This window comes from Palaemon carinicauda, chromosome 28 (assembly GCF_036898095.1).
Source record: "Palaemon carinicauda isolate YSFRI2023 chromosome 28, ASM3689809v2, whole genome shotgun sequence".
Taxonomy (NCBI): domain Eukaryota; kingdom Metazoa; phylum Arthropoda; class Malacostraca; order Decapoda; family Palaemonidae; genus Palaemon; species Palaemon carinicauda.
The window spans coordinates 1,924,893-1,949,517 of record NC_090752.1 but is presented as its reverse complement, the minus strand read 5'-3'; the positions used below and the strand labels follow the sequence as shown (position 1 = coordinate 1,949,517).

Sequence of the window (24,625 nt, the reverse complement as noted above, 5' to 3'; positions counted from 1 at the left end):
AGACTCTGCTGTTCAGCATTCCACTGTTCCATTGCCTTTCGCTTCGCTACACTCTGGTGATGAGGCTTCTGATGAGGAAGCTGCGCACCTGGACCCCTCATCAGACGTGGAGGAACCCAAGTCTTCTCCTTTATCCATTGACTTTCGTAAGGTCCTGGCTCTTTTTAGAGAGGTATACCCAGACCATTTTATCTCTGCTACCCCTCGCTCTCCGCCATCTGAGTTTTCGCTGGGCATGCAACCTGCTAAGTCGACTTATACTAAGCTCGTCTTTGCTAGGTCATCTAAGAGAGCCTTAAGGATATTGGAGGAGTGGTTGCAGTCTAAGCAACAGTTAGGGAAGACTTCCTTTATGTTCCCACCTACTAAGCTCACTTCTAAGGCGGGTGTATGGTATGCCACAGGAGAGGAACCAGGCTTGGGAGTCCCTGCCTCTGCCCAGGCTGACTTCTCGAGTTTGGTCGACTCTCCTCGTAGATCAGCAATGAGGCGCTCTAAAGTTTGTTGGACCTTCTCCGATTTAGACCACTTCCTAAAAGGCGTTTTTCGTGCCTTTGAGATGTTCAATTTCCTAGACTGGTGCCTGGGGGCCCTGAGCAAGAAGACCTCCCCTGCAGACAAGGACTCGGCCATGCTTTTAATGTCCTGCATGGATAAGGCTATTCGGGATGGATCTGGCGAGCTTGCTTCAATGTTTGTGTCAGGAGTTCTTAAGAAAAGGGAGCAACTGTGCTCTTTTCTTTCGTCTAGCATCACACCTTGCCAAAGGTCCCAACTCCTTTTTGCTCCGCTGTCTAAGTTCTTGTTCCCCGAAGAGCTTATCAAGGATTTGTCTGCGGCCTTGATCCAAAAAGACACTCATGATCTTGTGGCCTCTTCAGCTCGTAAGGCTAAGGTTACGCCTTCAGCTCCCAGGACCTACCGCACCCCAGTGGCTGATACTCCTGCTACAAGGTTTATTCCGCCCTTTCGTGGCAGAGTCCCCAGCCGAGGAAGCTCCCGTCCAGACTCTTCCAGGAGCAGGTCTAGGAAAGGTCCCAAGACTATTAAAGGCAAACACTGACTCTCCTCCTCTCAACACTGACTCTCCTCCTCTCCAGACAGCAGTAGGAGCCAGACTCAAGACCTTCTGGCAAGCGTGGGAGAGAAGAGGTGCAGACGCCCAGTCTGTCAGGTGGTTGAGGGAGGGTTACAGGATACCATTCTGCCACAAACCCCCTTTCACCACTTCTCCCATCAACCTCTCTCCCAACTACAAGGAAAAGGACAAGAGGCTAGCGTTACACCAGGAGGTGTCGCTCTTGTTACAGAAGAAGGCAGTGGTTATAGTCCGGGACCATCAATCCCCGGGCTTCTACAACCGTCTCTTTCTGGTGGCCAAGAAGACAGGAGGTTGGAGACCGGTGCTGGACGTCAGCGCTCTCAATGCTTATGTCACCAAGCAGACATTCACTATGGAGACGACGAAGTCGGTCCTAGCAGCGGTCAGGCAGGAGGACTGGATGGTCTCGTTGGATCTGAAAGACGCATACTTTCACGTTCCTATTCATCCAGACTCCCAACCTTTCCTGAGATTCGTTTTTGGAAAGGTTGTGTACCAATTCCAAGCCCTGTGTTTTGGCCTAAGCACAGCTCCTATGGTGTTTACGCTTCTGATGAGGAATATTGCAAAATTCCTCCACTTATCGAACATCAGAGCCTCCCTTTATTTAGACGACTGGCTGTTGAGAGCCCCCACGAGTCGTCGCTGTCTGGAGAGTCTCAAATGGACTTTAGACTTGACCAAGGAACTGGGTCTATTAGTCAACTTGGAAAAGTCCCAGCTCACTCCCTCTCAATCCATTGTTTACCTGGGAATGGAGATTCGGAGTCGGGATTTTCGGGCTTTTCCATCGGCCCCAAGAATAAGCCAAGCCCTAGAATGCATTCTGAGCATGCTGAAGAGGAGCAGTTGCTCGGTGAGACAGTGGATGAGCCTAACAGGGACCCTGTCATCGTTAGCCCTGTTTGTCGAGTTAGGGAGACTCCACCTCCGCCCTCTTCAATTCCATCTAGCAGCTCATTGGGACAAGGATTTGACGCTCGAAGCAGTCTCTATACCTGTCACCAAAGAGATGAAGACCACTCTCTTGTGGTGGAAGACCAACCTCCTTCGCAAGGAGGGCCTTTCATTAGCAATTCAGACCCCCAATCTTCATCTCTTCTCGGATGCATCAGACTCGGGCTGGGGCGCGACCCTGAACGGACAGGAATGCTCGGGAACTTGGAATAAGGAGCAGGAAACTCTCCACATCAACTGCAAAGAGCTGCTGGCAGTTCATTTGGCCCTAATGAACTTCAAGTCCCTCCTGCTAGGCAAGGTGGTGGAGGTGAACTCAGACAACACCACAGCCTTAGCTTACATCTCCAAGCAGGGAGGGACCCATTCGAGGAACCTGTACGAGATAGCAAGGGACCTCCTCATTTGGTCAAGAAGTCTAAACCTCACTCTAGTAACGAGGTTCATTCAGGGCAGCATGAACGTATCAGCAGATCGCCTAAGAAGAAAGGATCAAGTCATCCCCACGGAATGGATCCTTCACAGGAGCGTGTGCAACAGACTTTGGACCCTGTGGGGTCAACCTACGATAGATCTGTTTGCCACCTCCATGACCAAAAGGCTTCCTTTGTACTGTTCCCCAGTTCCAGACCCAGCAGCAGTTCATGTGGATGCTTTTCTGCTGAATTGGTCCCATCTCGACCTTTACGCATTCCCTCCGTTCAAGATCATCAACAGGGTCATTCAGAAGTTCGTCTCGCACGAAGGGACACGGCTGACGCTGGTTGCTCCCCTTTGGCCTGCAAGAGAATGGTTCACAGAGGTACTTCAATGGCTGGTCGACGTTCCCAGGACTCTCCCTCTAAGAGTGGACCTTCTACGTCAACCTCATGTAGACAAGGTACACCCAAACCTCCACGCTCTTCGTCTGACTTCCTTCAGACTGTCGAAAGATTCGCTAGAGCTAGAGGCTTTTCGAAGGAGGCAGCCAGAGCGATTGCCAGAGCAAGGAGGGTATCCACTCGTAGAGTCTATCAATCCAAGTGGGAAGTCTTCCGAAGCTGGTGTAGAGCCAATGCAGTTTCCTCTACCAATACCTCTGTAACCCGAATAGCTGACTTCCTTTTACATCTAAGGAATGAGAGATCCCTTTCGGCTCCTACGATTAAAGGATACAGGAGTATGTTGGCCTCAGTTCTCCGCCACAGAGGTTTGGACCTTTCTGCCAACAAGGACCTTCAAGACATTCTCAAGTCTTTCGAGACTTCTAAAGAACGTCGTTTATCCACTCCAGGCTGGAATCTAGACGTAGTCTTAAGGTTCCTTATGTCCCCTAGGTTCGAACCTCTCCAGTCAGCTTCCTTCAAGGACCTTACCCTCAAGACTCTTTTCCTCGTCTGCCTTGCAAGAGAAAAAGAGTTAGTGAGGTTCACGCCTTCAGCAAGAACATTGGGTTCACATCCGAATCTGCAACATGTTCTTTACAGCTCGGATTCTTAGCTAAGAATGAACTTCCTTCACGTCCTTGGCCTAGATCGTTTGAAATCCCTAGCCTTTCCAACATGGTGGGTAACGAGCTAGAAAGAGTTCTTTGCCCTGTCAGAGCTCTGAAATATTATCTTAATAGGTCAAAACCTATACGAGGACAGTCAGAAGCCTTATGGTGTGCAATCAAGAAACCTTCGATGCCCATGTCCAAAAACGGAGTTTCGTATTACTTAAGGCTTCTGATTAGAGAAGCCCATTCTCTAATGAAGGATGAAGACCTTGCTTTGCTGAAGGTAAGGACCCACGAAGTGAGAGCTATAGCCACTTCGATGGCCTTTAATAAAAACCGTTCTCTGCAAAGCATTATGGATGCAACTTATTGGAGGAGCAAGTCAGTGTTTGCATCATTTTATCTTAAAGATGTCCAGTCTCTTTACGAGAACTGCTACACCCTGGGACCATTCGTAGCAGCGAGTGCAGTAGTAGGTGAGGGCTCAGCCACTACATTCCCTTAATCCCATAACCTTTTTAACCTTTCTCTTGAATCTTTTTATTGTTGTTTTTGGGTTGTTACGGTAGGCTAAGAAGCCTTCCGCATCCTTTTTGATTTGGCGGGTGGTCAATCTGTTCTTGAGAAGCGCCTAGGTTAAAGGTTGTGTAGAGGTCCTTTAGTATGGGTTGCAGCCCTGTATACTTTAGCACCTTTGAGTTGATTCAGCCTTCCAAGAGGAACGCTGCGCTCAGTAAGGAAGACGATCTTATTAAAGGCAGAGTAACGGTTCAAGTCGACTTCCTTACCAGGTACTTATTATTTCATTGTTATTGTGGATAACTGATTATATGAAATACGGGATACTTAGCTATCCTTTAGTCTTGTACACTGGTTTTTCACCCACCCCCCTGGGTGTGAATCAGCTACATGATTATCGGGTAAGTTTAATATTGAAAAATGTTATTTTCATTAGTAAAATAAATTTTTTAATATACTTACCCGATAATCATGATTTAATTGACCCACCCTTCCTCCCCATAGAGAACCAGTGGGCCGAGGAAAAAGTGAGGTGGCGTCAACAACAAGTACTGTAGTACCTGGCCACAGGTGGCGCTGGTGAGTACACCCCCTTCTAGTATAGTGATAGCTGGCGTATCCCACCCGTAGAATTCTGTCGGGCAACGGAGTTGACAGCTACATGATTATCGGGTAAGTATATTCAAAAATTTATTTTACTAATGAAAATAACATTTTTAGAAGGTCAAGTTCAAAGGTCAAGGTAGTCAAGCAAAATGTCCAATTCACATAATCAACCGTAAGTTTGGACATCATTGTCAGAGAGACTTCAAACGTGGTTCATATCTGAGTGTATGAAAACCCATGCCAGTTAATATATGATAACCCTTTTACCCCCAGGCTATTTGGAAATCTCCAACCCTTAACCCCCAGGGGGTTATTTTTTTCCCAACACATTTGGCAGTATATATTTTTTAAATTGCTCTAACAGCCTTAATTTTTGTCATAGAGAGGTCAGGTTGGTCTCATTCTCTTGGAAAATGCCTGAATTTTCTCAAAAAATTATCAAAAATATGAAAAAAAAAAATTTTATAGCATTTTTTTGCAAGGACGTACCGGTACGTCCATGGGGGTAAAGGGATGGCTTTTGTGAAACGTACCAGTACGTCCTTTGGGGGTAAAAGGGTTAAGGTTAAAGTCTAGAAATAAGCTTCTGCGGCTGAGGTCTGCGCTCTACTGAGTGCCCCTCGAGTTAAAATTATATTACTGCCATTTGTACAGTACTACTACCTCTCCTTTATAATAATATATTGAAAGTTAAAAAGCGGCATAGGTGTTTCAACTATTTGCTGGTTATAATACAGCTCCACAAAAGTCTTTGACCACAGTGTGGTCTCAAGTCTGGGTATGCATGTATTCATTATAGTTTTGTCAACTTTGCCCTTTCGAATGTTTTTGGCTGTGTTACGTGATATTCATATAGTTTTGTAATACACTCATCATTTGCATTCATTGCTTTTATCTCCTGTCTAAATATTTTTTTTCTTTTTCTTTTCATAGTGTGTTTAATCAAATCTGTTTTTCATTTTTAAAGTACTTTATATGATTACACTAATACAACACAAACCATTATCTTATCTAGTTTCTGAAGTGTCCAAGGAATGAAAGAACTTGTAAACTTGATATAGTACAAAACCTAATGAATTTCACGTAAAATAGACATGATGTGTAAATCATCTATGGCAAGCTCAGTAAATTTGAGTACCGATTGTTTGAATAATCATAGAAAAGAATCGGTAAGCAGTGGTAATGCTGAGAAGTGGAAGTACGGAAATTTTTTCTTTATGTACAGGAGGCTAAGTATAAGGGAGTAGGAACAAAAATCAGGGATAGACCTGAAGAAATATAACTAATGGTAGATTGGAGTAAATGAAAGTTGGATACTAGCTCAAAAGTGAATGGCAAAAGAGGCGATGCATGTTTTCTCAGTTTATGAAAAATTAATGGAAGCCCAGATAAATAAGGAGAATTTTGCAAAAGATTATAATGTGTTAACGGCAGAGGTAGTTGCAGTAGAATATTCAGCATGTAAAACTTTTTTTGTGGTGGATAATGGGGGAGGGTGGGCTGTAGCACCATAGCAGTACCAGCCAAACTCGGCTGAATTCCTCGTCAGGCTGGGAGGAACGGAGAGAGGAAAGATACCCTTTTGTTCCTTATTTTGATGTTGACTAACCCCCAAAAATTGGGGGAAGTGCCTTGGTAAATAGATAGATAGTAACAGAATTGCTGTTTCCAGCTAAGAAGATATCATACTCCTATTAAATGTCTTTGAATTTCTATAGTTAGGAAGGATGTAAATTATTTTTATTCTTAAATCAGTATTTTAATTTCTGCATATTAATTTTTTTCACTTGTAGTGGGGAGTCACCGCCAGCCAGCCTTGACGCAGGTACTCCAAGGTCGAGATCAAGAATTCATTTGAACAACCACGTAAGTATTAATGTGATTGCATTGTATAATCAATCGGTTTTATCATTTTCAACCGGCATTAGTTTGAGTAATCTGTGTATTTGAATAAATACTTTTTTTTTTTTTTACCAAGAGTAGTACTTATCTATAATGAGTTTGATGGCTGCATCAGGACCCTTTCTTTATATTGCATAGAATATTCTGTTTGTCTAAAGTTGAAAATTTTTTAAAAGATTGTATACAAAATTATTTGTGCTTATTAGTATGTAAAGTTATCCCCCAACAAGCTAGACAATATCTTAGGCTTCAAAAGGTAATTTGAATACTGAAATGTAGATTTAAAGCATTGTTAAACTTAGGCCAGTGAATTTTATATAATGGCATTCCGTTAAATATGGAAAATCTAAAGTAGTGCTCATTTTGCAGTCTGAAGAAGGAGAGGAAGGCTTTATGAAACCTATGGTGTCAACTGAATTTGTCGAATGGAGTGCAAAGATTTTCATCCTTCCCCATCAGAAGTCGACAGACGAACTGAACTCCCCATCTTCGCCTCTGCACGCTTTTTCCGAAAGGTTTGTCTCTTGTGGAATAGCATTTATAACTACAGTAGTTGTATTATTTGTTTCAGAAACTATAATTGTGTTTGATATCTAAATTGTGGGTGTTGTTTTGGAAAGTTTTAAGGAAAGTAATTCATATTTTTGAGATAATTATTATTATTCCTTGTTAAACTACAACCATAGTTTGAAAAGCAGGATGCTATAAGCCCAAGGGCTCCAACAGTGAAATAGCTCAGTGAAGGAAGGAAGTTAGGAAATAAACTACAAGAGAAATAATGGGACAATAGAAATATTAAGAATGGTAACATTAAAATAGGTCTTCCATTTATAGACTAGACTATATTGTTTTGATGAAGATGTGCTAACAGAACAACAAAAGTCTCTGTCTCATTAAGGTATATTAATAGAATATGAACTAATAAAGTTTTCAAAATTTCATGAGCCTATTTTGGACATTACTAAAGCTGTGCCTGTCATGAAAAATTATAACAATTTGATCCATCTACTGTATTTTCAATTACATGGCATGAGTGTTTTTAAGTGTCCCTTACCATGAAACACTCAGGCTTCTTATTTCCATCTTTTAAGTAATATTAAAAGACTAATATGGTGTTTTATGTTGTACAGTACGACTGTATACTATCACTCGTTCTGTGCATTTGGGTGAGGGGATAAGCTTGTCCTATTAATTAATTTCCAGTCAACGTATTAGATTTAATTTAGGAATTGGGACCATACGATATTGGAAGTCATTCAGCTCCATGTGTAATTTGAGCAAAAATACCTGTGTTGCAATGTAAAATAAAACCTGATGATGGGTTACACAGCAAAATAGAAGAAAGGAAGTGGAATTGGACATATAGGGGAAGGTTAAATAGTGATTGCAGCCAGCGGCTGAAAGAATTGCTTGAGGTGCACTTATTACACTAACCCCTACATGGTCAAGTTAGAGAGGCTGAACACCAACAATCCTATTTGGTGTTATTTCAAATCTACTTATTAATCAATGCAATTTATTCAAGTTATATATGGTAATTTCTTTCTTGAAAATGAAAAATTGAAAATTATGTTGAAAGTAAAATTAAGCTCTTTTTCTCGTAGAAGTCTTGTCAACCTTTTCATTTTGGTTTACTTATTCAGGACAAATTATAAAGATTCAAATATTGGTAACAATAAAGATTTTATTTTATTAACTCCTTAAATATACCTGGGAAAATCTTTCAGTATCTTCACATACGCCTTTTGAAGAGGCAGTTTTATAAATGTTTTTTTTTTTCAGGTCTATCAATTCTCGACTTCTAGCCGAGTCTGAAGAAAGAAGAAGTGTAGGTACCAACAAATTGGACGATCAAGTTTTTATTCATCGTAATCCTTCTCCGCCTGCGGTTCTATTGTTCCATCCAACCGATCCTCTTTTAACCGTAGCTGATAAGAGTTATGTTACGTACGTATAGACCTATTTAACTCTTGACCTTTATCAAAATAGCAATGGTTTATCATAAAATACAATATGATAGTATTTGTTTTATAAAAATGTAAAAACTGTTTTAAAAGTAAAATGATGAATTTATGGATTATGTTATGTACATGTAGCCTTATAGGTATAGCCTTGTTCAAATTATCTTTCTTCAAAATATTAGTAGCTGTTTATTCTAAAATGCACTTATGAAATTAGTATTTTTGGTTTCTTAAAAAATTTAAAGATGATTTTAAAAGTTATAAAATAAATATGAAATTACTGAACTTTTTCTTGTATCTTAAAAACATGTAAAGATAATTTTAAAAGCTGAAAAATAAATTTATAGGCACTAATTATTTTAAAAAGCAGATTCTTATTTGTCATTGCAAGTAAATTATATAGATACAGTACTGTATAACAATATTATGTCCTTGAATACAACCTAGTTAATCCTTTTGTTTAATTTCGGCAGGATTTGGGATGTTGAACGCAACAACCGCGTAAGTCATTGGTGCAACAATAATGCGGTCTCTAGTTGTATATCCTCTCTATCTGTCATAAATCCTGGAACTCCGTCGACTTACGTTGCCACCGGATGCGATGATGGCAGCATAAGAATCTGGAAGGATGCTTACCAGAATTCACATATGGCAGTACAAGAACCACCATCCCTTATCACGGCTTTTCAGGCAACCAACGATATCAATCCAGCGACGAGAGGTGATTGACTTTAGATTTTGTCTTTCATTTGGTTTTATAATGTGATGTATTTTACAGTATAAGTTATAAGTTAAAATCCTCTTGGCGATAGGAGGATGGATGTGAGAGAGGCAAGAGAGCGTGCTAGAAATAGGAATGAATGGTGTGCGATTGTGACGTAGTGCCGGTAGGTCCTTCTGCTTCCTCCGGTCGCCTTGTTGACTGCGAAGGTAGCAGTAGTATGGGATTGAGTGTATGAAACTTCATTTGTGGTGGATAAAAGGGTAGGGTGGGCTGTGGCACCCTAGCAGTACCAACCAAACTCGGCTGAATCCCTTGTCAGGCTGGGAGGAGCGGAGAAAGGAAGGGTCCCCTTTTGTTCTTTTTTTTTTATGTCTGCTACCCCCCAAATTTGGGCTAAGTGCTTTGGTAAATAGATAGATAGATAATCAAATTTATAATCACTCGTTATATTGCAGAATTTTTGGTTTGAAGATGGTAACCTTTGCTAGGTAAATTAAAATGTGTATACAGTAGCCTGGCTTAATTATATAATGATAGAGGTTTTGTATTTACATTTCATAATGGTATAGTATTTTGTAGCAATATCAGGATCAAATGTAGTCCAAAACCCTTACAAGGGGAACTAATTGTGTGCCTTGCCAATCATACTTGCAATTGAAAATTAATTTATTCCCATTGGACCTATACCAATACAAAAAATCTTACTTTGATTGGAGTATGACTTTAGCAAAGCGGGAACAGCCGTTAAATTCAAACTAGGTAATTGTAACTACCAAACGTAACTTCTCTAGATTATGATTACCAATAGTTAAGAAAATTAGTATTCTAGATATATTGTATGTTTATAAAGTTATATAATATTGTAATGGTTCTTTTAACAGGTGCTGGATTACTTCTTAGTTGGGAACAGGATACAAAAACTCTCGTTGTGGGTGGAGACTCGCGTACAATTAGATTATGGGATGTTCAAGCCGAACGGCGAACTATGGAACTACCCACGGGAGGAGAGTCGAAAACTATAGTCTCTGCCATACATTCTCATCAAGCAGGTAGGTAACGTCCATCCCCTGAGGCACGTTATCATGACGTAAGATGTCTGATGTGTAGTTTCCAGCCTCCTATCTTTGGCACAAGTATATGTAGTTAGGAAACGTACAAAATACTTTTAAAAATTTCTGATATCCTGGAAAACTTTTAACCAGTAACTAACAAGCAACTACTTATATTTCTCCACTAATTACCACCTGATAGGCTGCAAACCTTTAGGTGGTGAAGATTACCTTAAAAACAGAGTATTTCACAATAATTTAATGTTTTAAGAATGATTAATTTTGGAATGATCAAATGAGACACTAGAAAAGTCGGAAGTCTAGGTATCTCATGAGATGAGAACAGTTTAGCAGACATAGGGAAATGAGACCTTGGAACTCTGATATGTATGTTTATGTCTGGGTTAGCCACAAGCTAGTGCTATTTGTATTTAAAAATTAAAGACTGTTGTGTCTAGAGATTGATTCATAAGCATATATTCAGAGCTACAGTGGCTACATTCTCTTAACAAAAGACAGTTGTCTGGGATTCCATTAACTACAAAATGAAGTTAAATTTAAGTAATAGGTTTATGGTCAAATTGTATATAGATTGTGTATCTTTATGGAAGATATGTGTGTATTATTAAATTAGAAAGCACTATATTTATTCATGCTTCAGATCATTTTATGCTTTATAACTACTTTAATTCAACCCCATATTTCAGCCAAAAAGGAGTTCCATTAACAGTTATGAAAGTTTATTTTTGAAGTTCCTAATTGTATGGTCATTAAATAACTAAAACATATTATATACTGTAATTCTACAATTATTTTACTTTTTCAGGACCTTGGATAGTAGCTGGTTTCTCCGACGGTTACGTTCGGGTCCTAGACCGGCGCCATCCTAGTAATCGTTCCGTGGTGCGTCAGTGGAGGGAGCACACTTCATGGGTCATTAGTGCTCATCTATTAAATGCTTCACAGGCCACAACAAAGATTATAACAGGAGTGTAAGTAGTTTTAATCTTTTACATTTGGAAGTGTTAAAGATTAAGATATTTTATATACAGTACACTGTATGTGTATTTGTTTTCAAATAAGCCACAAGTACCCTGTAATATCATTCGTTCTGTCATGGACATCTTTGACCCAAAGAGAAATTCCAACAAAGACGGGTGGGATGTTGATTTTCAATGTGATAAGTACTTCTCCACTCTACGCTAAAACAGTAAAAGTAACTGTCTATTCTTAGGTATCAACATATACAGTATTCATTTACTCAATAATTATGTCTGGTAATGAAGTACATAATTATTTCTTTGAACCTCCCCTGAAGTTCATATTGCTTTGTCTCTCGAAGCCGGCTCAGTATCGACGTTAACCCCATAACATTAAAAATCTCCCATTTTCATTCTTAAAGGGGGCCACCCCTCTATCCCACTAAGGTGTCATTTGGTGGTTAATGGCCACCCAGTTCAGTGTCATCTGGTACGTAATACTAGAGTTTTTTCTCCCCTTAATAGGTAGTTTCCAAGAAAAAGTTTGAAAACTATAGATTTTTTATTTTACGTGTGCTTACCTAAAGTAACATCTCCCTTGCCCGGTGTCTCAAGTAGCTGAGAACTAGGAACTCAATGATAGTGGTTATTTAAATTTTGTGTTTGTTGGTTTTTAATTCAATCAACTAATGATTAGGGATGTCTTCAGGAATTGTTTTGCATGTTAATGAGAATATTTCACTCGTTTGTGAAAGTTTATTTATTTTCCTTTCCTTTTTTTTCTTTCCCCCTTTGAAGTTCAGTCACAGTAATAGCTCACTGCTGTGAGTCGTTATATATGAATAATTCATATTTTATATACATAATTTACTATTTTGCTTTGCATTTAGTTCAGGCGAATTCAGAGAAGACTTGAGTAAAGTTTTCTCCCTACCTATCCTTTGCTGTTAGGTACAGTATACGCCTTTGAACTTCAAACCCTGGTGTATGGTGAAGGTACCTAGTCTTTCATGATCAACCTCTTGTTAGCTATAATAATGGTTTGAATATGTTATGGTTTCCGTAGCGTAAAAATATTTCTAAAACGATTTAAGTAATTTTGTTTTGCATGACAATGAGCCTTGTTCAGCATAGGCTCGAGGTATGTACTGTGATGTCATAATAAAATAAACATCTAGGAATATTGCCTATTAACAGTGAGAATACTCATTTGGCAAATATGCTTGATGTAAGTTGTGATGCTTCTATTGTTCAATGTCATCTCAAGATGTTTCCAAGTCAGAGGAGGGACTTGTAAGATAGAGAGCATATGAAATATTGTAGGAATCTGTCTTTTGAAAGTTTCACCTGCAGATCCTTTAATACACTTATCTTTTGAAGGAAAATAAAAAGTTGTTTATATATTCATTTATTTTTCATTAATACATAAATAATGTCTTGGTCCAAAAGCAATGGCTTTATGGCGAGTCATCGTCAGAGAAGTCAAGGAATTTATCCATGGCAATATCCTTTGCATCTTCATATTGCCAAGCCTTGACATATCTAGCAGGTTCACTCCAATTTTCTTTTGGTATTGTATCCAGGGATTCCTGCAGTAGTCTTTTAAGTCTCTCATAATTAGATTAATGTTTCTTGTTATATAGCTTTACACTTGGCCCCATATAAGTTCAGTAAGGTTGTATTGATAGTAATAACGCTGTAGACAAATGACTTTATGGAGAGACACTGCTGAAATCTTGTCAATGACATTTATTTTCTGTTTCATGTGTGTTTTCTCACCATTTATAACAGTTCACTTTGTAGCAAATGTTCTTCCATTGTATGATGGTAGCTTTTTTAGATGACGATGTCGGTAGATTGCCTATTTTTACGGGGTGTTAGGGGCTATAACTGTGTGCGGAACCACTTTTCAAACACACTTCTGTTGAGTTGGTGATGATACTCTCCATAATTTTTAGCATGGAATATCAGTTGTGCATTCAGAACAAATCCAATACAGCACTTTACAATCGGCTCTGACGGTGCTTGGCAAAAAATAGAATAAACAGAAATACATTGGTTAGCTTAATCAAGTTCTTATTTCAGAGGGATGAGATGACCACAGTGTTTTGAGTTTGAAGGAAACTATTCTGAAAATATCTTGTCTGACAGCCTTAGAACTTTTGACAGGGTATAGTTATGACTTATATGTAATAAAAAATCTAAATATACCATATTTAAAATAAAAGTTAATAATTCATTTTGAAAGGAACACTAAAAGAACAAATTAAGAAAATTTTTTCCTTGAGGTATTTCAGGATTAATCCCACCAAGGAATAACACTACTGAAGTAATTCCAGTAAAGTTGAATAAGTCTTAGATTGGTTTCTCATGACAAACTATTTAAAAAATACACTAATTTTTTGTTATTCAAGGCTAAAAAAAATTATGAGGCATCACTTATAAGTCTTGAGGTATGTTTGTTTCTTGGCTGGAACTTCAGACGGGGCTGGATAAGCTTCTGCGGTAGAAAATCTTCTTCCTCTTTTCCTCTCCAATTGCAGCTTGATTTCTAATATTTTGAAAGTACAGTAATCCACTTTTCTGAAAGGGCTCCACTCCATCTCACAACCCTTTGCTTTCTTTGTAGGTTTGGAGGCTTTAAGCCACTTTTGATCTCTTCTGTTCACTGTTTCCATATCAGAAGTATCAGCAGCTATGAGCTCGCTCACCTGAATTATAAAAAGAGTAGCAATAATTTTTCAAAAACAGAATTGATTAATTTAGTTGTTTAGAACAATCGAGAGAATATAAATTTTTTGGGTTAATGTGACCTGTGGTCTCACAATCAACAATGTATACATTTTAAAAATCATATAAATTTTTTAAAGATAATTTTATGACTAAAACTAAGAACAATTTCCTCAGGATTATCTTCTTATAGTACTAGAACTAAACCTTGCAATCCCGTTGCTTTTTCAGAGTTGCATCAGAAAACATAAAAACAGATAAAGTTAATCACAAATGGACATCCTGACTTGTGAATTTTTTTTTCCTCCTTTCTTTTTACAGTGAACTTGTTAAGTATTCTAAGTTATAGTATTAAAATTTTTTATTGAATGATACACCAGATACATTTTTAAAAGTAGATTTGATAATTGATATTTTTATTAAGGACATTTTTTTCTGATTGAAAGTAGTACAGTAGGTACTAATAGCTGGAATATCAACTGAGAACATTATAACATTTTATAGAGTGTCGGGGGAAGTCAGACTTTGGGACATGCGTCAAGCAAACTCCGTGCAAGTATGCGCCCCCAACCAAGAAATGACGGCAATGGCAACACACGCAAATGCTCATCTCTTTGCTACGTAAGTAAATTAAAATGCTGCATTTTCTCATTTTATCTTTCATGAACAAGCAATATTTTTTTTGCAAGTTCTACGTAAATTGCATGTCATACATTATATCAATTTATCAACTGTGCTATGTTATTATTTTGCTAATAAGTAATTTCGGCGTTTAGGTTATTTCAATCCCTTGTCAGAATATCTTTATTGAATGCTATTTTTTTTTTAAACATAAGACTTACCCGGTAGTTATATATATATAGCTTACGTCCCTGACGTCGTGGCAGAAAATTCAAAACTCGCGCCAATCGCCGATTGGATAGCCAGGTGTACCACCCCTGCGCCCTAGCGAGGTACCTGGGAACCATTCCAGGAACCCTCATATATTCCCTGCCGTCGCTAGCGGCAACACGTGAATTCTGCTATCGTCAATATTGATTTTATTTTGGTGAAGTACAAAACTTTGGTTGTTGACTCCCGCTTGTTTTTTATCTTGCTTTTGGATATTCTTTAATTTGATTGGATTTAGAAAATTTTTGACCCTTGCTTGTCTGATTTCTCTTTAAATTTTTCAAAATGGCCTCCTATAACTTTTATGTTGTGTGAGTAGTGGGTGTAAGACCCGAATGGCAAAAGCTTCTCTTGATCCCCATTCTCTCTGTGTTGCTTGCAGAGGTAAAGAATGTGATTTGGGGGATCGCTGTGATGAGTGTGTTCTTTTATCAGAGCATGAATGGATTGAGTTTGACAGGTATAGACGTAAACTCTTCTCGTTCATCTAAAGACTTTTCCTCTTCCCATGTCACTAACCCTATTCCTTCCCCTGTAGTGGTAGATCCTGGTCCCACTACTGTAACTGCCAATGAGCCGACGCTCAAAGACATGTTGGTTGCGATTCAAGCGCTGGGCGCTAAAGTGGAATCGCTGGAGGTGGACAGAACGCAGCTTATGTACGACGTCAAGCAGTTGAAGGGTGAAAGTGCGAAAAGTGCAGTGGAGGGTGCGCCAGCTCGCGTCTGTCGTCCTCCTAGTCCTAGACCTCTTCCAAGCTCCCCAACCCCTGGGAGAAGGAATGTCAAACGGCGAAAGGAGACGAGAGGTTTTAAAACACGAGCAGACGTCCCCTCGAACGTTCCTGTGGGCGTTTCCCAGGACGTTAACCCTCACCAATGGAAAGGTGAGGTTAAGCGTTTCTTGTCGTCTTCGGATGACGCTTTGCCTAAAAGAGGCTGGAAGCTTGCTTCCAGACCTCTTAAGAGGACCTTTGATAAGGCCAACCAACGTCCTGCTAATTCGCGGCCTGGCTGTAGCCATTGGGATACACCAAAGTCTTTTGAAAGCTCTCCGACTAAACGTCCTTCTAGGACGTCGAACGCTATCAATGATCCTACTATGCAGTCAGGACCAGGCTTAACCTCAATACAGGCTCCCACGCAGCCTTCAGACTGGTTTTCACCATCCAGGCGCTCAGTACGCCTGAGCGATGAGGAGAACGTTGTAGTGTCATCACCGATATCGCAACGTTCAGATCCTAATTTTGTCATGCTACAAGAGATGCAAAGCAAGCTCTCGTCTTTCATGCAGAACTATCATCGTAGCCACAAGCCTCAAGCTGACACGTGACAGTTATGGTCAGGATCAGGACAGCAAGCAGTCTGCTAAGCACGTTTTGAAATGTCCTGTTGAACGTGTTCCCGAACGTTCTCTTAAGCGCGGTGGTTCATGATGTCGAACGTCCTCATATTCGAGGCTCCAAGCTTCCTGCTAGCTACTCTGAACGTCCTTTAGGAAGTGATCCTGAACAATCGCCTAAGTCCGCAGTTGACAGCCCTAATGTCGAACGCGCCTTTCTATGAGGCGCAGAACGTCCTTACAAGTGCAAGGAGATCCTTCTGTCAGATTGTGTGCTCGAACATCCTTCAAAGAGAGACGTTGATCGTCCTTTGAAACAGACTGCCGATCGTCCTACGAAACAGGCTGCCGAACGTCCTGCGAAAAAGGATGTCGAACGTTCTAGTTCTCAGGACGCCTTCCGCTCTTCAAGTTACCTTAGTGAACGTCCTCCAGGACATGTTTCCGAGCGACACACAGCCAAACAGGTCGTTGAGCGGCAAGCGGTTCGCAGCGCTGAACGCTTGCCTGGAAGCGACGGTAAGCACCTTTCAGGATACGATCCTGAACGCCCTACCTCTTACCATATTTCAGACGCTTCAGATGCTAGTCTTGATTATGATGATGAGGCTCACCCTTTCCAAGATAACACTAACGCAGTTCAAATTCAGGAACTCTAGTTCCGATCGCGAGCGTTTGGCCGAGACACAAGTTACACGCCCGCTTGATATTATTCGTAATGAGCCTGTTTCTGTTGCTGTCGGAACTCAGGATATTCTCGAGAAGGATACTGCTTTCAACACTGTTGCTCCCGATGGAACTATTAGAGAAGGACATCGAAGGTCAGCTTTCTCCTGTGGAGTTTGAGGAAGTGTCAGAAGACGAGGACTCTGTTTCTTTTCGTCATTATGCCGACTTGAAAAAACTTATGAAAGTTTTTATTGAGGAATTCCCAGACTTCTTTGTGCCAGTGGCTCCCCATTCGCCACCGTCCGATTTTACTCTTGGGAAGGCTTCTAAGAAGGCGCGCTTTACCAAGATGGTTTTATCACGATCATCTAAGAGGGCTCTAAAACTGATGGGTGACTGGATGCAGTCTAAGAAAGCCTTAGTGAAAGCAGCTTTCGCTTTTCCTCCAGCCAGACTAGCCTCCAGGTCTAGTATCTGGTACAAGACAGGAGAAGTTCTCGGCTTGGGGATACCTGCCTCTGCCCAGGGAGATTTCTCAAGCCTCGTAGACGCTCCTCGTCGGTCGGCCATGAGGAAGACCAAGATCTTCTGGTCTACATCGGAGATGGGTCACCTGCTTAAGGGCATTTTTAGAGTCTTCGAAGTTTTTAACTTGTTGGACTGGACTCTTGGAGCATTGGGTAAAAAAGTTGCTACTTTTAAAGAGGGGGATACCTCTGCCTTAGTCCATTTAATGTCCTGTATGGATAAGGCCTTGCGGGATGGATCCAACGAATTAGCAGCACTTTTTTCTGCAGGCATTCTAAAGAAAAGAGATCAGCTATGCTCGTTTCTTTCTCTGGGGGTTACTCCCTTCCAGAAATCCGAGCTGTTGTATGTGCCTCTTTCTCCCTTGTTGTTTCCACGAGAACTAATTAAGGAGATTTCGTCGGCCTTGGCTCTAAAGGCTACTCAAGATCTGGTCTCTAAGACAGCCAGAAAAGCCCTACCACCCTTATTTACCAGTCGCAAATCTAAGGAAGAAACGTCTTTTCCCAAGTTTTCCCAGCCCTTTCGAGGGAGGTCTTCAAGCAGGGGTAGCTCCAGACCTGACGCTAGAAGGAATAAGAGGAGAGGCTTCAGAGTAGGGTGAAGCAGAGTGTGACTGCTTTCGCCTTCAGGCAGTAGGAGCCAGACTACTCAACTACTGGCAAGCGTGGGAGAAGAGAGGAGCAGATCAATGGTCTACACAGATCTTGAAGGAGGGTTACAAGACCCCCTTTGTAGGGAATCCTCCTTTGGCCTTAGCTCCTGTGGATCTCTCTCCCAGATACAGAGAGGAGGCAGAGAGACAAGCTCTGACTATCCAAGTGTCTCTAATGTTGGAAAAGGGGGCCATAAAAAAAGTACAGGATATATGCTCACCAGGCTTTTACAACCGCCTGTTCCTGGTACCCAAGAATTCGGGGGGATGGCGTCCAGTCCTGGATGTGAGTCTGCTGAACAAGTTCATCCAGAAAACGAAGTTCTCAATGGAGACTTCGAAATCGGTTCTTGCTGCAGTAAGGAAAGGCGACTGGATGGTCTCCTTAGACCTCCAGGATGCCTACTTTCACATCCCAATACATCCGAGCTTCAGGCCTTACCTAAGATTCGTCTTCAAGGGAGAAGTTTTCCAATTTCGAGCCCTATGTTTCGGCCTTTGCACAGCCCCACAGGTCTTTACGAAGATCATGTTAAATGTAGCAAAAATCCTCCACTCAAGGGGCATCAGAGCCTCCCTGTATCTCGACGACTGGCTTCTCAGAGCTCACACATACGATCACTGCCTGAAGGATCTTCAGACAACATTGAACCTTACAAAAGAACTGGGTCTCCTTGTCAACAAGGAAAAGTCTCTCTTGATTCCATCACAAGAGATTCCCTATTTGGGAATGACGCTTCGGAGTCAGATTTTTTGGTCTTTTCCATCTCCTTTAAGGATGGAGCAAGCCAGGTTGAATTCCGATCTTTTCTAAGCAAGAACATGTGTTCAGCAAGGAAGTGGATGAGTCTAGTAGGAACCCTCTAATCCTTAGAACAATTTGTTCCCCTAGGAAGACTGAACCTTCGTCCTCTCCAGTTCTATCTCAACAACCATTGGAACAAGGAGAAAGACCTAGAGACTATGACTATTCTAATTACGAACTCTATCAAAGACTGCCTTCGGTGGTGGGACGAACCGAACAAGTTCCAGGAAGGTCTCGACCTATCGCAAAAGAACCCAGACCTTGTGTTATGCTCTGACGCCTCGGACTCAGGGTTGGGAACAACCCTGAACAAGTTGGAAGTCTCGGGACTGTGGTCAGAGAACCAAAAGAGCTTGCATATAAATCACAAAGAATTGTTGGCAGTTCTATTAGCCCTCAAAAGTTTTGAAGGATCAGTCACCAACAAAGTGGTTCAAGTCAATGCCGACAACTCGACGGCATTGGCTTACATTGCCAAGCATGGGGGAACTCACTCGATATCTCTGTACGAGACGGCAAAGAATCTCCTTTTGTGGGCAAGGGAGAGGAACGTTATCCTAATGACAAGGTTCATCCAAGGAGAGAAAAACGTAATGGCAAACAGCCTCAGCAGAAGAGGTCAGATCCTACCGACGGAATAGATGCTCCATCTTCGAGTTTGCAAGAGCCTGTGGCGGCTTTGGGGTCGACCATGCATAGACCTCTTCGCAACATCAAAGACAAAGAGGTTAGAGGCATATTGCTCTCCAATACCGGATCTAGAAGCAGTCCACATAGACGCGTTTCTGTTGGATTGGACCAATCTAGATCTGTACGCTTTTCCTCCATACAAGATCCTGTACAAAGTGGTACAGAAGTTTGTAACATCCAAAGGGACCAGAATGACCCTAGTGGCCCCCTTTTGGCCATCAAGAGAATGGTTCACAGAGGTACTGGAATGGATGGTAGACACTCCAAGAAGCCTTCCATTAAGAGTAGATCTACTCAAACAACCCCACTTGGAAAGATTCCATCAAAATCTCCACGTTCTTCAGCTGACTGCCTTCAGACTATCGAAAGACTCACTAGATCTAGAGGCTTTTCGAAGGAGGCAGCTCAAGCCATTGCAAGAGCAAGAAGAACTTCAACTATCAAAGTTTATCAATCCAAGTGGGAGGTTTTTAGAGAGTGGTGTTAGAGTCAACTCTCTTTCCTCATCCATTACCTCTGTAACCCAAATTGCGGACTTTCTGCTCCACCTTCGAAGGAAGTGCAACTTCCCCTCCTCGACTATTAAAGGATATAGGAGCATGTCAGCAACTGTGTTCAGGCATAGAAACCTGGACCTTTCTAACAATAAGGATCTGCAAGAACTTCTTAAGTCTTTTGAGACTACAAAACAACGAAACCAAGATTCACCAGCCTGGAATCTGGATATTGTATTGAAGTTTCTTATGATTAACAGGTTTGAGCCATCGGGTTCAGCTTCTATGAAGGACCTTACTATGAAAACTATTTTTGGTCAGTCTCGCAACAGCTAAAAGAGAGTGAAACACAAGCGTTTAGCAAAAATGTTGGCTTTCGTGATGGTAAGGCTGTCTGTGGTTTACAATTAGGCTTTCTTGCCAAAAATGAACGCCCTTCTCAACCTTGGCCCAAAGCGTTTGAGATTCCGAATCTTTCGGATTTAGTTGGCGAGGAGTTGGAAAGAGTCTTATGCCCAGTAAGAGCTCTGAGATGCTACTTGGACCGAACAAAAGATTGACGAGGCAATTCTGAAGCTCTATGGTGCTCGGTCAAAAAGCCCACGTTACATGTCAAAAAATGCCTTGTCATATTTTATCAGGCTCTTGATTAAAGAAGCTTATGTACATTGTAATGAAGCAGACTTTGGTCTTCTAAAGGTCAAGACTCACGAAGTCAGAGCAGTAGCAACGTCAGCAGCATTCAGACAGAATAGATCATTGCAAAGCATAATGGACACAACCTTTTGGAGGAGCAAATCTGTGTTCGCTTCATATTATTTGAAAAGTGTTCAGACTCGTTACGAGGACTGCTACACTCTGGGTCCATTCGTAGCAGCGAGTGCAGTAGTGGGTGAAGGATCCACCACTACGTTCCCATAATCCCAATAACCTTTTCTTCTCTTGGTACTTTTATTTGTTTTTATGGTTGTTTGTGGAGATTGTGTCAGTCTTCCGCAATCATTGATTTTAGTCAGGTGGTCAATTTTGTTCCTTGAGACACCCGAAACTGGTTATTGGAGGAGGTTCTGTCATAATGAGGTACATTCACCGGTTTGACAGTTCCTACGAGATCTTCAGCCCCCTGGGAGGACCACTGGATCTCATAAGGCTAGCAGACATAATGAGGCAGAGAATCATTGAAGTCAGCTTCCTTATCAGGTACGAACCCTTAAGTTTGTTTTAATTTACTCAAGCAGAATTCCAGATATACTAGCTGTCTCTAACCCTCCACCAAAGGTGTTAATCAGCTATATATATAACTACTGGGTAAGTCTTATGTTTAAAAATGGTATTTTCATTATAAAATAAATTTTTGAACATACTTACCGGTAGTTATATATAATTTAAGTCCCACCCTCCTCCCCTCTAAGAGACTAGAGGCATGGAATATATGAGGGTTCCTGGAATGGTTCCCAGGTACCTCGCTAGGGCGCAGGGGTGGTACACCTGGCTATCCAATCGGCGATTGGCGCGAGTTTTGAATTTTCTGCCGTGACGTCAGGGACGTAAGCTATATATATAACTACCAGGTAAGTATGTTCAAAAATTTATTTTATAATGAAAATACCATTTTATGTACAAATAATGTAAAATTGAAAATAGCACTAATAGATTAACTGGGCCTTACTTGAATTACCATCATTGCTAGCTAAACTGTAACTCTAGTTGGAAAAGCAGGATGCTATAAGCCTAAGGGCTCCAACAGAGAAAAATAACTCTTTAAGGAAACGAAAGTAACATTAAAATAGATCGTTCATAAATAACAGTGGAAAGACTTACGTCGGCCTCTTCAACATAAAAATATTCACTGTAAGTTTCAACTTTTGAAGTAATGATTCAACTACCTGATTATTCCACAACTTGGTCATATCTAACTTATTTCCTTCTTACAGGGGATCAGTTAACCAGGTTATTGCTGTTCACCATGCAAGTGGATCTTCGGTTAATGTGATCAAGTACCACGATGGTTTCATGGGCACACGTATAGGACCCGTTTCCTGTTTGGCGTTCCATCCACGAAGAGTTTTACTAGCAGCTGGCACCACTGATAGTTATATATCGGTGTATGGCCTTTCTAGGAGATAGTAAAAGTAATTTTTAGGTCACATTCATTGATTGTTGGTAGAATAATTAGTTGTTTATATTTTTGTGGGATACAATAACAGTTACTATAGGATACTGAGAATTGATACCCTCCTCATAAAAGGAAGAAAGTTTCAAAAGCACATTGTGTTCATATTTAGTGTAGGTCAGATTGACGATTACTAAAAAGGTTTAGTAATCGGAGTGAATAACATGTTGAATATGCAGTGTTAATTGTACTTTTTGAGATATGCAAATATTTTGCAGTAAATATGAATTTGGACTTACCTTGTACAGTATTTGATAAATAAGAAAATGTCTTATTGGCATTTGTATTGAATTAATGTGTGATAAGTTTGTGTGGGTGTACAGTTGAGTCTTGGTACAATTGTAGCAATACTGTTTTATCTGATCTCGGACGAAAAGAGAAACGAGATTAGTTCGTGTAGAGAAATCAGAAATTTCAATGACTGCATGAATTGATTTGAATATGGATTGCTCACCGTTTTAACATATGTAAAGCTTAATGATGATAGTTTGTTTTGAATCAAATGATTTAGATCATTTGACACGTATCAAAAATTTTTTCCAGTTCGTGCAATATTGAAAAATCAGTATTGAAATTTATGCCTAGGTTTACTTAAAGCATTTGTAAATCCAGTGTCATGAAGTAGATAATTTTTTTTAGTTTCAATATTCTTACAATTATTTACAAAGTGCATGATTTTAACCATCCCTTTTTTTCCTTGAAACTTTTCCTTTTTTTTCCTTGAAACTTTTCCTAAGTAAATGACCTTTGTATAATTTACATGTAGATATTGTATATGGTTTTCTTGACAGCCCCAACTGCATTTCCATTTTTGACATCCTAACTTCATTTTTTATTTCTTTCTTTTGATGCTACCTCGGATAATTAACTTCACGCTCCTCCTATACTAAATTTTTTTTTAATGAGGCACATTTGCACCGACTCACAGCGGTGCCCTTTTAGCTCGGAAAAGTTTCCTGCTATCTGATTGGTTAGAATTAATTTGTCCAACCAATCAGCGATCAGGAAACCTTTCCGATCTAAAAGGGGACCACTGCGAGTCGGTGCAAATCTGCCTCCCTAAACCTAATAGTTGTTCAAATCTATTATTTTCATCCTCCAGGATCAAATTATTCTAACCAGTCCTACAATAATTTACTGGTTATTTTACTCTTTCTAATGTCAGTTGGGCTTCTGATTTATTTTTCTTTTTAAACTGCTGTATTGCATATATTTTATGACCCTTGAGGCATAGTTTTATTCCTTTGCTTTGTTTAGTGTGCAATGTTTAGGTAACTTAAATATGAGCTCTATTTCAATGATGTACAGTACATACATGAATTAAGAAACTTATTGCAAATTAGGGAAATTTACACCTGCGAGATAATGAAATCTCATGCGGTCAAGATATCTTCCCTCATCGGATTGTCTGTTGGTGGTCACGGTTTAAATTTTTGCAACTAGGAGAATGAATGTGTGTTTTTCCTTGTGATCACTTCAGTACAAAGTACAGTATGGGATAAAGAATTCATTTGTGCATCTATTTTATTTACAGTAGTACTGTAAGTATACAGTTTGTACTATGTTGCGACGGAGAATAATCTTAAACTACAACGATGTTCAGTGCAATATGTTATTTTGAAAAATAACTATGAATATTAAATGTTTCTCCAGTAAATTTGAAAATAAATTTGTGATATAGAAAGAGGCAGTCTATGCATATAACTTATTCTGTAAATTTTTTTTTCAATCAGAATTTTTTATATTTGATTGATTCTTAAATTTCTTCAATACTGTACTGATATATTTAGTTATATATTGTACTATTCATGATTTTCTTCAAATATTCAATATGGGCATTATTTCGATGTCTTAATTCTCTCCTCCTTTTAGATTGATTTAAAAATTTCTATTATTTTATCCTCTTGTATTTTATCTCTCGTTATTATGCAACTGCGGGTGAAAAGCTTCAGACACGATTGAAAATGTGAATTATTCCGAGAGATAATAATTGTTGAACAGCATGAATGGAACATCTTTTTAACTGTTGTGAACATTACACTTTTGACAAAAGTAACAAATAGGGTGTGAGCCAAGTATTTTTCAGTGCCATAATGATGATAAAAATTGCTCCATATTTTAGTTTTATATAAGAATTACACTATATACCTTCTTCTTGAGGTTTAATTATCAAAGCCTTATAAATGGGAGCAATCATAGATTATTTGTTCCCTTTGTTGAATTGGCAATGTTAGATTGTAAAGTATGAAGTGATTCTTGTTTAGGCGATGTATATTTTAACACAGGATTTACCTCTTTTTGGCGATGTATATTTTAACACAATTTACCTCTTTTTGACAATAAGGCTTGTAGCCTCTTTTTACATGTGGCAA

At 39.9% G+C, this 24,625-nt stretch overlaps 1 protein-coding gene across 1 annotated transcript in view; it reads left to right on the top strand.

Annotated features, from left to right (window-relative positions):
• raptor (regulatory associated protein of MTOR complex 1) overlaps positions 1 to 24,407 on the top strand; it is a 69,163-nt gene extending 44,756 nt beyond the window's left edge. The window contains exons 17-24 of the mRNA XM_068351721.1: positions 6,455 to 6,527; positions 6,933 to 7,078; positions 8,346 to 8,510; positions 8,998 to 9,245; positions 10,130 to 10,297; positions 11,124 to 11,289; positions 14,512 to 14,628; positions 22,015 to 24,407. Coding sequence (XP_068207822.1) covers positions 6,455 to 6,527; positions 6,933 to 7,078; positions 8,346 to 8,510; positions 8,998 to 9,245; positions 10,130 to 10,297; positions 11,124 to 11,289; positions 14,512 to 14,628; positions 22,015 to 22,207 — 1,276 coding nt within the window. The 3' untranslated portion in view covers positions 22,208 to 24,407. The remainder of the gene's footprint in view (positions 1 to 6,454; positions 6,528 to 6,932; positions 7,079 to 8,345; positions 8,511 to 8,997; positions 9,246 to 10,129; positions 10,298 to 11,123; positions 11,290 to 14,511; positions 14,629 to 22,014) is intronic.
• The last annotated feature ends 218 nt before the right edge of the window (positions 24,408 to 24,625 follow it).